At 41.3% G+C, this 16,775-nt stretch overlaps 1 protein-coding gene and 1 long non-coding RNA gene across 12 annotated transcripts in view; both read right to left on the reverse strand.

Moving 5' to 3' along the window:
- SLC35A3 (solute carrier family 35 member A3) overlaps positions 1-16,775 on the reverse strand; it is a 74,947-nt gene that overhangs the window by 40,861 nt on the left and 17,311 nt on the right. For 4 of the 11 annotated variants that reach the window (XR_014842871.1, XR_014842870.1, XM_085020934.1 and 1 more), the window contains exon 1: positions 9,130-9,276. The exons of 2 other annotated variants lie outside the window; for them this stretch is intronic. Coding sequence is in view for 4 of the 9 variants with exons in the window: in XM_005663641.4 (XP_005663698.2) it covers positions 8,665-8,682 (18 nt within the window). In the remaining 5 variants the exon portion in view is untranslated. Of the gene's footprint in view, positions 1-8,664; positions 9,277-11,851; positions 11,948-12,213; positions 12,338-16,775 lie in introns of those variants that run through there. 5 more of the 11 variants (XM_085020942.1, XM_085020939.1, XM_085020937.1 and 2 more) reach the window with 3 other exon arrangements.
- Positions 778-7,750, reverse strand: LOC146404226 (uncharacterized). Its single transcript, XR_014844666.1, has 3 exons — positions 6,996-7,750; positions 4,858-5,933; positions 778-4,770 (listed from the first exon to the last, which is right to left on the reverse strand). It is a non-coding gene; the product is annotated as an uncharacterized LOC146404226 (long non-coding RNA).

The raw sequence follows: 16,775 nt of genomic DNA on the forward strand, positions 1-16,775 counted from the left end.
ATTATCCTCCATGCAGCAGATACCCTAATAAAATGTGGATCTGATCACATGCTTTCCTTATTTGTAAAGTTTGATTCCCTAACAAATAGAAGATACTGTAAAACATTTCCTCATAATCTGGCCCCAACCACATTTCCTGCCATAAAACAGTACTGATCTCAAACACTTTTTCTTCGTGTACTCTTTGAACAAATATCCCTCTTTTAAAAAAACTCCTCCCTTTTCTTTACCCGCAGAACTTCTTTACATCTTACAGACCTCAAGATACAAGATGTCTCAGTGAAATTTTCCTAAATCTAACAGACTGAAACCTTCCCTCTATTCCCATGCCATTTTGTAGATATCTTCCATAATACTATTCACAGATTTCAGCAAACTAGTTTGTTGATATATATGCATCTCCTTTTTTTATTCATCACTGTATTTCCTACATCTCCTTACCAGTGCCTGTCACACATTAGGCATTTACTTTACGTTGGATTTTATAAAAGAATAAATAAGCTCCACAATATATAAATTCGCTGAAGAATGATCTTGTGAATTCGATCTCTCTGTATAACACATAAAAGACAGGTGCACACTGAAACTAGTTCTCATTAAATGTTTTCTAATAATTTCAACTTCACTAGAGAAGTTAATGAAATCACATTTACTGAGCACTTACAACCTGTCAGACATTGTGCTAAGTGTTTTATAGGCATCACCTCATTTAAACCTCATTAAATCTATACAAGAAGGATCGTTCATTTAACAGATTTAAAAACCGAGGTTCTGAGATTTTTTTTTTTTTCTTTTTTTGTCTTGTCGCCTTTTCTAGGGTTCCTACCGCAGCATGTGGAGGTTCCCAGGCTAGGGGTCGAATCAAAGCTATTAAGTCTATAACTTGATTTGCATAACATGCCAGAGCTCAGATACAAAGTAAAGTTTCTTGGAGTTCTGTTGTGGCTCAGGGGAAATGAATCTGATTAGTATCCATGAGGACGCAGGTTCCATCCCTAGCCTTGCTCAGCGGGTTAAGGATCCGGCATTGCTGTGAGCTGTAGTATAACTTGCAGATGCGTCTTGGATCCTGTTTTGCTGTGGCAGTGGCGTAGGCCGGCAGCTACACCTCCGATTCAACCCCTCGCCTTGGAACTTCCACATGCTGCCAATGCAGCCATAAAAAGAAAAAAAGGAATGAATAAAATAAAATAAACTCTCAGTTATATACCATTCTCAAATTTACATAGCAAAAGACATAACAAAAATCATTAAAATATATATAACTGTAGCACTTCATTCTTTATTAAAGAAGACAATTAACATGAATATACTTAGGATACTTTTACTTTTTAAAGGGTTGAAATCTAACATTAAGCTACCAATTTATTCTGATCTGAACTTTAATAATAAATTCATACACACATTATTAATGACCAGTGTGATGATGTTCAAGCTACTTCAGTTACCCAGACGGGTCTACAATTTGCTCTTAAGTTTTTTGCAATCTCTCGCTCTCTTTCTCTCTCTCTCTCACACACACATACACACACAAAGATTATCAAAGAGAAGCTTCACTCTCTAAAGCTTTTAGGAACGGGAAAGAAACTTGAAAGTTATACTTCATAGCTACCAAAGGAAAAGACTGGGCTTTAAGGGAGAGATCCATGCAAACTACTGCTCATGGAATGAATTTATAATGAGATCCTGCTGTGTAGCACTGAGAACTATGTCTAGATACTTACAACATAGCACAACAATGGGAGAAAAAATTATGTATACATGTATGTGTAACTGGGTCCCCATGCTGTACAGTGGGGGAAAAAAAAGTGTGTTGGGGGAAATAACAATAAAAAATAAATTAAAAAAAAATAAATGAATTACTAGAAAAATGAAATGTTAAGAAACATGCAAAATAAGGCCCAGTGTTTACTATTCTTATTTGATTCAAAAGACATAAAATTAGGTGATCAAATTGCAAAAAAAAAAAAAAAAAAAAAAAGAGGTCCTTTCAGTTGATTCTAATATCTATTCAGTCATTCATTCAACATATTGATTTCTTACTGAGTGAAAGACACATTGGAAGATACAAATTATATCTATTTCACATATAACTGAGGCAGCCCAAAGAATGTATGTAAGACCTAGGGCCAGTTATTTGATTTGTCTGAACTTTGATATTCTCATTTATAAAAGGGGGTCACTGGACGCAGAATCTGCTATCCCCAAAATATGCCACTTTGGCATAGTGATTATTTTGAGCTGTAGGTATTCAAATGCAGGGAGGCCTTCTCTGAAATTCACTTATCTGCTTAAAGATACATCCTCTAAAAGGAACTCAACTGTCATAAATCCCTCCCCAGAGGAAATTCATCAACCAAGGAGGATTAACTATTAATCACAGGAGAGGAGACTAGAGAGAGGAAGGTAAAATTTCACAGTCCCTTCCTTTACAAATTCTGATTAGCAAGAGAGAGCATTTGTAAAAATCAGTTCTCTGAATCGTGACACCTATGAACTGGTTTTGGTGTACCCACTGGTTATTGATCCTCGCCTTCTCAGCGACAGCTATTATTTTCCTATTTGTCTTGTATCCTGAGAATCTGACTTGGCTTTCTGCTGCCCAGGCATCAAGTTATTGATTCTTGTGTGTGCCAGCAGCTCAACTGTCAGGTTGGGGGCTGCAAGAATATGGCCAGAGGGAAACGTGCACTGCACCTCATGTGCAGCTAGCATGCTACTGACTGTTGCCAGCTTGGGAGGTGGGATATTATCATCCTAAAATTTGAGTATCACAGAATTAACCAAATTTCCTTGTCAACTGCATTAGAATAAACTCTTACTAAATCTTTACCCACGGCCATTTTTAAGTCTCCTGTCATTTAACAATAGCTATTGTTTTATTCTGACAAGTACTCTAGCATACAGACTTCAAATAACTTTAAGATCATACCATTGAACAAGGTAATAATTTCTAGAACCCTAATGGAAAAAAATAAATGGATTCAGGAAACTACTAAACTCTACATCAAGCAAAACAAGAATTACATGGAATTGAGAAAATGATGAGAATGGTTTTAATTTTTATGAGTTTTTGTCAGAAACAATGCTGGTTTTTTAACATTTTAACAGATTTAAGGAAACCTTTTCTCTTAAGCTTTCTATAACTTGAAGCAATTTGGTAAAGCATACCTTTGTAAACAGAATTAAAACATTGGGGTTACTGTGGTGGTGCAGTATAAATGAATCCAACTAGTATCCATGAGGATGCAGGTTCCATCCCTGGCCTCACTCAGAGGGTTGGGGATTTGGCATTGCTGTGAGCCATGGTGTAGTTTGCAGACATGGCTTGGACCCCTGGTTGCTGTGGCTGTGGTATAGGCTGGCAGCTGTAGCTCCAATTCACCCATAGCCTGGGAACGTCCAAATGCCACACATGTAGTCCTAAAAAAAACAAATAAATAAAAATTTATTTTTTTCTGCCAGAATTTAGAAACTCATAGTGTATAGTCTTAATTTCATGGCAATACAGTTATTTGCATAAGTTCAATAGGAATTTGCTCTTTGTAATAGGATACAACTTTGGCTATATTGCCAAAGTTTGACTGGAATATCATATTTGAGAAGGATGTGCATAATATCAGCTTTAAGGAACTAAGATTGACTTTATTGAGCCAATGAGGCCCCTTCCAAAAACAAAAAACAAACAAACAAAAAACCTGGCATTTTGCTTTCAGAGTTCCCAGCCAAATCAGGTGAGTAAGGAAGGTCATTTCCTGGTAGGCCAAGAACCTCAGGATTTCTTGGGGACCTCAAGAAGAGAAAAGAGAGGAATTCACTCAAATCTATGAGCACTGCAGGAGAAATCTGATGGCAAGAACTTGGCTTGGCTTCCTAGGCTTGAGAGGCTTTTAAAAGTCTGAGATTCCCTCTAAAAAGTTCCAGTGAAGCAGATTTTAAAAGTCTATATGGTCAGTTACTACGCTTGCTGCACTTATGTAAATAATCAAGCCAAGTTTAATGAGACTAGACTTATATTGCAAACCAATTAGTTCTACCGTGATTATCTTTGGTAGAAATAGAGATGACTACAGAGGAAAAAGTTATGTATTAGCAGCACACTTTTGTGGCTATCAAATTCTACTGTCTTTGAGGTTGTGTTATCTACTTGTAAACCACACTGGATCCTGAAATTCTTCTAGTTTTTCTCCAATATCTAGCTATGACTCCCCAAACTAACATTTACAATTTCCTCTCACCTTTCTGACTTGGAATCACAAAAAACAAAAACTGCTTTTTCCAAAGCCCTTCAAGCTGAAGCTAGACAACTTGATATAAACTTCAGAGACTCACCAGTGCTCCTGGAGACAAGGATAACTTTTTTTTTCTTTCAGTTTAATTGAGCTATAATTGACAAATAGCACTATATATAAAGTTTCTGTCATGCATACAGCATAGTGATCTGACTTACAGACATCATGAAATAATTATCACATTAAGTTTAGTAAAGACTATAAATACAAAATTAAAGAAATCATATATTTTTTTTCCTTGTTATGAGAACTCAGGATTTATTCTTAACAACTTTGAAATAAAATGTGTAGCAGTAGGAATTATATTTATCATGCTGTACATTACATCCCTAGTACTTACTTACCTTGGAACTGCAAGTTTTTGCCTTTCAACTACCTTCATCTGACTCCACCCGGCTCCACCCCCATCACCCTTTGGTAACCACAAATCTGCTGTCTTTTACTAAGTTTGTTTTTGAAGTATAATTGGCTTACAACACTATGTTAGTTCCTGGTATATTACATAGTGATTTGCTATTTCTATACATTTCCAAATGATCACCATGATAAGACTGGCTTACAACACTGTGTTAGTTCCTGGTATATTACATAGTGATTTGCTATTTCTATACATTTCCAAATGATCACCATGATAAGTCTGGCTTACAACACTATGTTAGTTCCTGGCATATTACATAGTGATTTGCTATTTCTATACATTTCCAAATGATCACCATGATAAGTCTAGATACCATCTGTCACCAAAGATAGTAAGTAATTTTTGACTATGTTCCCTACATTGTACATTTCCTACTTGTGACTCATTTATTTTGTAACTGAAACATTGTGTCTTTTAATTTCCTTCAGGTATTTCTCTCCTTCTTCCATCTTGCTCTCCTCTGGCAACCATCTAGTTTTTTGTTTTTGTTTTGTTTTTTGTTTTTTGGTTGCCCTGAGACATATGGAGTTCCCAGGCCAGGGATCAGATCCGAGCCACAGATGTGGCAATGCTGGATCTTTAGTCCACTGTGGCAACCATCTGTTTCTGAATCTATGACTCTTATGACTCTGTTTCTATTTGGAAGGATAACTCTTGTGTTGTAATATAACTTTATTTCATTTTTATTAATAATCTTTTATTTGAAAGTGCTTTTCTATTCTGTTTTAGTACTTTATTTGATCCTAGTAATAAATCTTTGAGGTAGTATATAGATAACTTTCTCAAAAACCATAGTAAAATGCAAATTTAATGAGTATTACAAAATCTATAAAATCTAGCACACAAGAGAACAAGAATGTTTAGAATTAATAGCAGACATTAGAAAAACTTCATAAAAAGGAATTAGCAATTTCCACTTAGAAAAGAAGTCCTGGGAATATTGTACAGCATAGTAATGCTATACTGTATATTTGAAAGTTGCTGAGAGTAAATCTTTTTTTTCTTTTTTTGAGAGAGTAAATCTTAAAACTTGTTATCATAAGGAAAAAAATTTGTATTTACGTGTGGTGATGGATGTTAACTACACTTGTAATAATTTTGCAATATATGCTAATGTCAAATCATTATGTTGTACATCAGGGACTAGCAAAGTTATATGTCAATTATATCTCAATAAAAAAACTTTTTAGGAGTTCCCATCATGGTTCAGTTAATGAATCCGACTAGGAACCATGAGGTTGTGGTTCGATCCCTCGCCTTGCTCAGTGGGATAAGGATCCGACATTGCCGTGAGCTGTGGTGTAGGTCACAGACGCGGCTCCGATCCCGAGTTGTTGTGGCTCTGGCGTAGGCTGGTGGCTACAGCTCCGATTGGACCCCTAGCCTGGGAACCTCCATATGCCACGGGAGCAGCCCCAGAAAAGGCAAAAAGACAAAAAAAAAAAAAAAAAAAAAAAAAGAATTTTTAAAGAAAGAGGTGGCATTAAAGAATAAAGAGATTTTCTACAAAGATGGCAAGGAAGGCCTTCCTTGTAGGAAGAAAGCATCTAAGCAAAGATCAAGGGAGGTAGGCATAAATATGTTAAGAAATTACATTTCAAACAACTACTATGGTTTAGTTAAAAAACAGAACATATGGGATAAAGCAATTAAAAAAAAAAAAAGAATGAGTAATTCTCTTCTGGTGCAGCAGATTAAGGACCCCACGTTTTCACTGCAGGTGGCTGGGGGTTGCTGCTGTGTGTGGATTGGAGCCCTGGCCCAGGAGCTTCCGCATGCCCCAGGTAAAGCCAAAAACACACACACACACAAATGAACTGTATTTTGATCTCATTGGAGCCATGGAAAGCTACAAATTTTGAAGAGCTTTGGATGCTACATACTAATTACTTTACATAATTTTAGGGAACTGTATCTAGTCACTTGTGATGGAACATGATGGAGGATCATGTGAGAAAAAGAATATATATATATGTGTATGACTGGGTCACTTTGCTGTACAGTAGAAATACACAGAATACTATACTTTTTTTTTTTTTTTTTTTTTTGTCTTTTTGCTATTTCTTTGGGCTGCTTCCGCGGCATATGGAGGTTCCCAGGCTAGGGGTCGAATCGGAGCTGTAGCCACCAGCCTACACCAGAGCCACAGCAACGCAGGATCCGAGCCGTGTCTGCAACCTACACCACAGATCACGGCAACGCCGGATCGTTAACCCACTGAGCAAGGGCAGGGATCGAACCACAACCTCATGGTTCCTAGTCGGATTCGTTAACCACTGCGCCACGACGGGAACTCCACACAGAATACTGTAAATCGACATTATATAATGGAAAAAATTAAAATCATGTAAAAATAAAAAAATACGATCTTCACATAAAAAAAATAAATAATTTTAAATTTACTCTGGAGGCAGTGGAGTCGCTGAGTATTTCTGAGGAAAAGTAATCAAAGAATATATAAGACCTCTTGCTTTAAAAACCCGTATGGAGAGGACTTACTGGAAGGAAGACAGGCTGAAGGCAGCAAGCCCAGCCACTGCTATAGTGCAAGTAAGAAGAAGAAAGAAAAGCAACCTTTATCACAGAGGTAGTGGGAATGAAAACGGGAAGAAGCAAATTGAGATACTGAAGAATCAATACTTGTGAGGAAAGTTATGGCGACAAATCTATGTTTAGAAACCACGCCCTTAAAAGAAACAATCTAAGTTTACCAGTGAAAATGAGTAAGAGCACCGAGTGAGAAACTGTACCAAATTTCATCTTTAACGACCAAAGCTGAATGGTAATCAGAGACAAAAAACCCTGGTTCCATTTTCAAATACTGCCTGTAGGAGTTCCCCTCTTGGCTCAGCGGTAAGGAATCCATGAGGATGCGGGTTTGATCCCTGGCCTCCCTCGGTGGGTTGAAGATCCTGCCTTGCCATGAGCTGTGGTGTAGGTCACAGACTCCGTGCAGCTCCCATGTTGCTGTGGCTGTGGCGTAGGCCAGCAGCTGCAGCTCCAATTCAGCTCCTAGCCTGGGAACTTCCACATGCCGCAGGTGCAGCCCTAAAAAGACCAAAAGACCAAAAAACCAAACCAAGCAAAAAATGCATGTAATAGGAGTTCCCGTCGTGGCACAGTGGTTAACGAATCCAACTAGGAACCATGAAGTTGTGGGTTCGATCCCTGGCCTTGCTAATTGGGTTAAGGATCCGGCGTTGCCGTGAGCTGTGGTGTGGGTTGCAGACCCGGCTTGGATCCTGCATTGCTGTGGCTGTGGAATAGGCCAGCATCTACAGCTCTGATTTGACCGCTAGCCTGGGAACCTCCATATACTGCGGGAGTGGCCCAAGAAATGGCAACAAAGACAAAAAAAAAAAAAAAAAAAAAAAAAAATCGGAGTTCCCGTCGTGGCGCAGTGGTTAACGAATCCGACTAGGAACCATGAGGTTGCGGGTTCGGTCCCGGCCCTTGCTCAGTGGGTTAACGATCCGGCGTTGCCGTGAGCTGTGGTGTAGGTTGCAGACGCGGCTCGGATCCCGCGTTGCTGTGGCTCTGGCGTAGGCCGGTGGCTACAGCTCCGATTCAACCCCTAGCCTGGGAACCTCCATATGCCGCGGGAGTGGCCCAAGAAATAGCAACAACAACAACAACAAAACAACAACAAAAAAAAAAAAAGACAAAAGACAAAAAAAAAAAAAAAAAAAAAAAAAATGCATGTAATAAAACATAACAAAAGATTCAGTATTCTACCACAAGTAATAAAAGGTAAATGTTTTACGAAGCAAGGCCCGGTGCTACACTTAACACTATTATTCTTTAATTCACTCGACCCAGCTTTCCCGGCGTTTAGTTGGTTTAAATAAATGTTCATTAAAATCGTCCCTTCCTAAACACTCAGAGCACACACACACCTGTTCCGAGAGGCATCCCACTGGCCTCAGACAGCCCTTACTTGCTTACTAGCCTTACCAAGGACAGCCCTTCCATTTCTTGAAGTCCCTGCGGCTTCTTCAACCCAGGGTCCCGTCTGGCGGTCGGTACCTGCCACAGGGCCACACACCGAGCGGGAGCGCCAGGGCCGTTTGCTAGGAATGGGCGCCCGCCCGGCCCTCTGGCCCCTCGGCTCCCCACGCCCCAGGCGCCAAGGCACACACGGCCGTTTTCATTCGCTTGACACACCCCTTTCCCCAGGCCCTTTTTCCTCCTCCACCCAGCACATTCCTCACGTCGTCCCTGGGACCTACAACGTGTCACTTCATCCACTCCCACCCCTACTTCAGGAGTCCTTAAGCTCTTCGACACCGTCCCCTTCAGGCAGACGGGCTTCACATCAGTCCCGCGCCCGCAGCCTCCTCCTCCGGGAGCTGCCCCGGCCAGAGCTTCAGGCACCGGCCTCCCCGCGCCCGCCGCCGCCCAGCAGCGCGCCAGGCTCACCTCCCGCGCGGCTCCGCCGGCTGCGCGCAGTGGGGGCAGCGGCTCAGCTCCGCGGGGCGCCCCAGGCTGCCGCGCACGCCGGGTCCGCCGCGACCCCTGATGCGCAGCGCCGTCCGCTCCCGCCGCCGCCGCCGCCGCCGCCGGCCCGGTGCGGCCCAGGCGCTTCCGGGTTCCCGCGGTCCCGTCCCCCAAATGCTCCGGCTTCCGCCTCGGCCCGGACGAACGCCGTTCCCGGCTCCGCTCTGGCGGCCCCCGCTCGGCACTCGGCCGCTCCATCCCGAAGGCGAGGCACCTGGGCGGCTCCGCGGGCGACCCCCTGATGCCCGCTTCACCGTCACGTCCCTTCCCGGGCACTGCCTCCTGCTAGATGGGCCCTGAGGGGACCAGGCGAACGGAGTGACTCCCGCCGCGGGCCTGTGCCGGGCTGCGGAGTGGCGAAGGGTGCCCGGGTGTCCGGCTGCGAAAGAAAGTCAAAGTCCGCTGGGGCAAAGGACCCTGAGAGGGAGTGGAGAGGAGGATCTGGAAAGCAAGCCTGCTTCTAAAAATGATTGTCACTGACAGGGAAAACAAAGGAGATTCGCTCGGGGGCAGACCGCCACCCCGTCGTCTGTCCAGAAGGCTTGTTCGATGGGTAACGACCCCTTCTCCCGACCTGGCTGAGTCCCTGAGGCTAAGCAGAGCCCAAAGCGGCGCCACCAAAGAGAGCAGAACTAGCCCTTTCCTCTTAATGAAGTGCGGCTAAGAGTTAACTCTGTGTCTCTTTATATTGAGCATGAACTATGATCAAGAAAGAGAGCAGAAAAATAAAATTAAATAACTGTGATGGAGTAGGATCACTGGCTTTAAAATTTTCTGTACTATGATCTTGAGAAAATCCCTGGATAGTGGAATATGTATATTAGATCTTAATGTTTGTCCATATTTTTGAAAGTAAAATGTGCCTGGTGCACAAAAATAATAACTAGGAACTATTCTAAGATTAAGACATAGATAGGGCTAATATAAAATGAACATTTTTATTTATTTAAAAAATAGTAGTAATTATGTGCGATTGTAAGGGGAAATTTTTAAAAAAATTTTAGAAATACACCAGCAGGAAAACTATACTTTATGACATAAGCACTTTTTTTAATATAGAAAAGAAAGATCTTTTAGGAGTTCTTTTGTGGTGCAGCAGGTTAAGAATCTACCATTGTCACTGCACCAGCTTGAGTCACGCACAGGTACGATCCCTGACCTGGGAACTTCCACATCCCCAGAGCAAGGCAAAAAAGAAAAAAAAAGAAAGACCTTTTACTCTATTCGGAAAGCTTTAAAATGAGGGAAAAAAGAGAAGTGTTTATAATTATGAAACAGTAACACCTACTTTGGCATCTCAGAAAATTATTGAAACTCTAGGCAAAAAAAAAAAAAAAAAATTAATGAAAATAGAGGGCCAAGAGGGAGGGGGAGGGAGTAGGAGGGACTGGAAACTATAGCCTTTGGAATGGATAAGCAATGGATCCTGCTGTATAGCACTGGGAACTATGTCTGGTCAATTGTGATGGAGCATGATAATGTGAGAAAAAAGAATGTATACATGTATGTGTGACTGGGTCACCTTGCTGCGCAGCAGAAAATTGATGGAACACTGTAAATAAGCAGTAATGGAAAAAATAAAAATCATTATTAAAAAAAGAAAAAAGAGGAGTTCCCGTCGTGGCGCAGTGGTTAACGAATCCGACTAGGAACCATGAGGTTGCAGGTTCGGTCCCTGCCCTTGCTCAGTGGGTTAAGGATCCGGCGTTGCCGTGAGCTGTGGTGTAGGTTGCAGACGCGGCTCGGATCCCTCGTTGCTGTGGCTCTGGCGTAGGCCAGTGGCTACAGCTCCGATTCGACCCCTAGCCTGGGAACCTCCATATGCCGAGGGAGCGGCCCAAGATATAGCAACAACAATAACAACAACAACAAAAAAAAAAAAAAAAAAAAAAAAAGAAAGAAAAAAGAAAATAGAGGGCCAAATATGAGACCCATAACTGATAGAAAGATATGAGTCCTTAAACTGATGACCACAAGAAATGCTTTCATTAGCCTCTCTTAGCTTCTCAATGGAAAAAACTCTAATAAGGGAGTTCCCTTCGTGGCTCAGCGGAAACTGATCTGACCAGCATCTATGAGGACAAAGGTTCGATCCCTGGTCTCCCTCAGTGGGTTAAGGATTGGCATTGCTGTGAGCTCTGGCGTAGGCCGGCAGCTACAGCTCTGATTCAACCCCTAGCCTGGAAACCTCCATATGCCATGGGTGTGGTCCTAAAAAAAAAAAAACACAAAATAAAAAACCCCTCAAAAAACTACTAATACTTCTGAACTGCTTTGAGTTTCCCTATATTGATAGTACCTATTTCTATTCCTCATGCTGTTCATTTATAGACTGTTTCCACTGCTCCCACATGTATTTTTTTTCTTTTTCATTCTTTTTTTTTTTTTTTTTTTTTTTTCCCTGTTTGATGTTATTGGCTATGCCCATGGCATGTGAAAGTTCCTAGGCCAGGGATCAAAGGAACTCTCCACATGTTTTTTGGTCCCCCCCCACACACTTTTTTTTTTAGAGGTCAAATCAGAGCTGTAGCTGCTGGCCTACACCACAGCCAGAGGAACGCCAGATCAGAGCATCTGCAACCTATGCCACAGCTCATGGCAACTCCAGATCCTTTAACCCACTGAGCGAGGCCAGGGATCAAACCTGCATCCTCATGGATCCCAGTCAGATTTGTTTCTGCTGACCCAGAACGGGACCTCCTGTTTTCTTTTTCTTCTTCTTTTTCTTTAATGGCTGCACCTGTGGCATATGGAAATTCTTGGGTCAGGAATTGAGTCTGAGCTGCAGCTGCTGACCTACACCACAGTTGTGGCACCGTGGGATCCTTTAACCCACTGTGACAGGCCAGAGATCCAACTCATGCTTCCACAGCAACTTGAGTCACTGCAACTGGATTTCTAAGCCACTGTGCCACAGCAGGAACTCCCACATATATTTTTAATAGCTAGCCCCAGTCATTGTTTAATACTCTATTCAGATATCACAAACTTGAAGCCTTATCTTACCTCCTTCCTCCCCGGGTCTGAACTACTCCTGTCATTCCCTAGTGTCTTGAGACCTCCTGTGCATGTCTAAATAATCTAACTTCACTGTACTGTGATCTGATTATATCTATCCTTTCTGCCCAACACGTTCCCTGAAGTCAGGGCTCTCCTGTTTACCTCTGGATCTCCAGTACCTAGGGCTTAGCACGTTAGAAACCCGATACATATTTCCTTAACCGAACTGAACTGGTTGGTAATGATGATGAAGACAAGCCAGACAGTACAAACTCACCAGCGAAGAATGTCTAACAGAGCCTGAGCTGCAAGTCTAGGCACCTAACACACTTAAAGAATTCGAGTGAGTGCCCAAAGCCTGAAGCTCTCTTAATAACCAAAATACAAGCAGGATTGTACCTTTGACTAGTTTGTTTGTATCAATCTCATTTAACCCCCACAAAGCCCTATTATAAAGTAGGCATTATGTGATAAATTCATTTGAGTAATAAAAAATTAAAAAAAAATAAAGTAGGCATTACTGCCTGTATTTTAACAGAAGGAGAAACCCGAGGCTTACAGACATTAAGTAACTTACTGAACTCCCATATAGACTGAAAAGTAAACAGGGATTCAAGTCTTAATTTATCTGCCTCTAAGTCTATGCTTTAAAGCACTGCAGTTAGCTGTCATAGGAAGAAAAACAATGGAATAGAAAAAGAATGAGCACGGTATAGAAAAAAAGTGGCAAACAGCAAGAGTAGCAATATGGATAGAAGTATCAGTGAAAAAGAGAGATGGCCACAGAGGAAGAGAGACAAAGAGCAATCTGGGGACTCTGGGGTGAAGGAACAGCTTTGGCTCCTCTATAATAATGGATCTGAAAGGTAAAAATTTGGCAACCTAAAGAAAGACGGATGAGAGCAATATATTCGTCTAAGGGCATCCAGGACCAAACAGGGCTATATATCTCACTATCGCACTGTTACTTTTCTTTCTTCTTCTTCTTTTTTTTTTATCCCCGCACCAATGGGATATGTAAGTTCCCAGGCCAGGGGCTGAATCTGAGCTGCAGCTGTGACCTATGCCACAGCTGCAACAATACCAGATCCTTAACGCACAGTGCCACAGTGGGAACTCTTCCCTGGTACTTAATTAGAGTCACCAGACAAAATATAGAATACCTAAACTTGAATTTCAAATAAAAAATGAATAGTAGTTCAGTTGATATACACTGTTGAAAGAGAATGTTGCCCGCCATTACAGGAAACAAAGAATTTTACCCGCCGTTCCAGTTCTACAAGGATTAAGCCACCAACCACTGCAGCTTGTCTCCCCCTCATGCACCCTGAGGCAAAGTCAAGATGGAGAAAAATAGGAAGCTATGCTTTGCAATATTGGCCTGAAACAATTGAGATGTATATCTATGGAATAACTTCAGTGTATTGGTTTATACAGAAAAAAAAAAAAACCAAAACACTAAAATCATTATGTTGAGAAATCTGAGGTTTTTTTTTTTTGATTAGCTGTAATATTTTGATGTTAGACCACATGTTTGTTTGTTCATTTGTTTTTTCAGCAAAATCCTCCTATGTATCCTGACTCTTCAGAGCAGTTCCTCAGACTATCTGAGGGGCTGTTTCCCAGGCTATAGTCCTCAGTAAGACCCTCCAAACAAAACTTAACTTGCAATTTTTTGGCTGTGCCTTTTTCTTCAGTTGATAATGCTCAGAGTTCCCGTCATGGCGCAGTGGTTAACAAATCCGACTAGGAACCATGAGGTTGTGGGTTCGATCCCTGGCCTTGCTCAGTGGCTTAAGGATCTGGCATTGCTGTGAGCTGTGGTGTGGCTTGCAGACGCAGCTCAGAACCCTCATTGCTCTGGCTCTGGAGTAGGCCGGTGGCTACAGCTCTGATTATATCCCTAGCCTGGGAACCTCCATATGCTGCAGGAACAGCTCAAGAAAAGGCAAAAAGACAAAAAAAAAAAAAAAAAAAATAATGCTCATAATAAAAAAAAATTTGTTGTTTGTCAGAAACTCACATTTAACTGGGCATCTTTTTTTTTTTTTTGCTGGATCTGGCAACCCTATTGAAAGCCTGAGTACATTGTAATACTGCATGATAACTGTGGTTTCCATTGGTGCTCCAGAGAAATTAAGACCAAATTAAATTATATTTGGTATGGATTACACTGCAAGCATTACATACACAAAGTGACATTCTCCAGATCAGTGTCTTCAGGCAGCATCAAGCCTGGTAGTTTATGAACTTTAGTGGCTTAAGACTCCACAGGAAAAAAAGAAAAGACAACAAATAAAGACAAAGTCTATGGTGATAAAAATTTTCAAAGAATTTCTTTTCAAAACAGTTAAAAAATCAAAAAAATTTCATTGCTTAGGGAATTAAATCTCAGGTTTACAGGTGTCACTTATACTTTGTTCCTATGCTATTATGGTACTTAAAACTATTGCATTGAAAGCATAGCTCAGGAACAGGAAAAACCAGTTGTCCTCTCAGGTTACCAAGTTACCTGAATCTGGCATGTTCTTTTTTTGGTTTTTAGGAAAGCACTCTTGGCATATGGAGGTTCCCAGGCTAGGGGTTGAATCAGAGCTACAGCTGCTGGCCTAGGCCACAGCCACAGCAACACGGGATCCAAGCCATGTCTGTGACCTACACCACAGCTCACGGCAACACCAGATCCTTAACCCACTGAGCGAGGCCAGGGATGGAACCTGCAACCTCATGGTTCCTAGTCGGATTTGTTTCCACTGCGCCACAACGGGAACTCCAAGCAAATTTTTTTTAGTTATGATACTAAAAGTACACTCCATAAAAGAAAAAATTATAAACTAGACTCCATTGAAACTTCAAAATGTTTTTTCCTGCAAAAGCCACGGTTAAGAATAATTGAAATACAAGTTGTAGACTGCTAGACAATACTTTAAAATCTCCTGACAAAGGACTTGTATACAAAATTTACATAGAACTCTCAAAATTCATCAATAAGAAAAAGCTCAATTTAAAAAATGAGCAAAGGCTTTGAAAGGACACTTTCTCAGAGAAGATATACAGATGATAAGTAAGCACAGGAAAGACAGTCAACATCATTAGCCATAATGGAAATGCAAATTAAAATCACACAAGATGCCACTACATACCTGTTAGAATGGCTAAACAAAAAATTGACAACAGCAAGTGCTGACAAGGATGTGAAGCAAGAAACTATCGTACATAGTTGATAGGAATACAATATCACACAGCTGCTCTGGAAAACAGCTTTCCAGTTTCTTAAAAGTTAAATATACACTTATATGACCCAGCACTCCTGCTCCTAGGTATTTATTAATGCAAGGGAATTGAAAACTTGTGTTCACCTAAAATCCCATATGGGAATGTGGACAGCAACATTATTCATAATTGCCCAAACCTGAAAATGCTCCAAATGTTTTTGAGTGGAGACATCAATATACTGTCTGACTCTATTATATAACATACAGGGATTATAGGGACGAAGTAGTAGGGATTAGTAGTTATCAGGGATTAGAGACGGTGAGAAATTTTGATTACAAAGGAAGAGCATAAGGAAATTCCGGAGGTGAGGGATCTGTCCTCTACCCTGATGGTAGTGGTGGTTAGATAAGTCTATGCATGTGTTAAATCTAAGAGAACTGGACACCTTTTTTAAAAATGTGAATCGGGAGTTCCCATCATGGTTCAGCGGAAATGAATCTGACTAGGAACCATGAGGTTGCGGGTTCCATCCCTGGCCTCACTCAGTGGGTTAAGGATCCAGCGTTGCTGTGAGCTGTGGTGTAGGTCGCAGATGCAGCTCAGATCTGGTATTGCTGTAGCTCTGGCGTAGGCCGGCAGCTACAGCTCTGATTAGACCCCTAGCCTGGGAACCTCCATATGCCGTGGGTGCGGCCCTAAAAAGCAAAAAATAAATAAATAAAAATAAATAAATTAAAAAAAATGTGAATCGTAGTCTCTGTTTCTCTCTTTATCAACAGGAAGTTACAAATTCAGGTTTGTCTTGGTAGCAGTTTGTTTTGGTGAGGTCTATAGCAAATTGGCATTTGACAAAAATATAACTACAGTGCTATTATTTTGTTGTTGTTTCTCTTATGGAGGTACCAGGTATTTGGGAAATATATATGTTTACATCGTACTGACAAGCTTCTTCTTTAAGCTCTGTGCTAGAAAGGCCACTTCCTCAATTAAACAGCTGCTCTAGGAGTTTCCGGTGTGACTCAGTGGTAATGAACCCAGCTAGTTTCCATGAGGATGTGGATTCGATCCCTGGACTCACTCAGTGGCTTAGTTAAAAGATCTGGCATTGCTATGGCTGTGGCATAGGCTAGCGGCTGCAGTTCTGATTCGACCCCTAGCCTGGGAACTTCCTTAAGATGTGCATGCAGCCCTAAAAAAAAACCAAACGAACAACGACAACAAAAGAAGAAAAACAACAAAATTAAACAGCTGTTCCAGCCCCTGCAGATTGTGCTGTCATTTTCCCTAGCACCTCACCACCGCTTTTAAAACACCATGCCCTCACCGACTACGGAGAGTTCTTCTTACTCTCT

This window comes from Sus scrofa, chromosome 4 (assembly GCF_054392235.1).
Source record: "Sus scrofa isolate SSC_HxYL_T2T_F1_AM1 chromosome 4, Sscrofa_HxYL_maternal_Yorkshire_Landrace_v2.0, whole genome shotgun sequence".
In the NCBI taxonomy this organism is placed as follows: Eukaryota; Metazoa; Chordata; class Mammalia; order Artiodactyla; family Suidae; genus Sus; species Sus scrofa.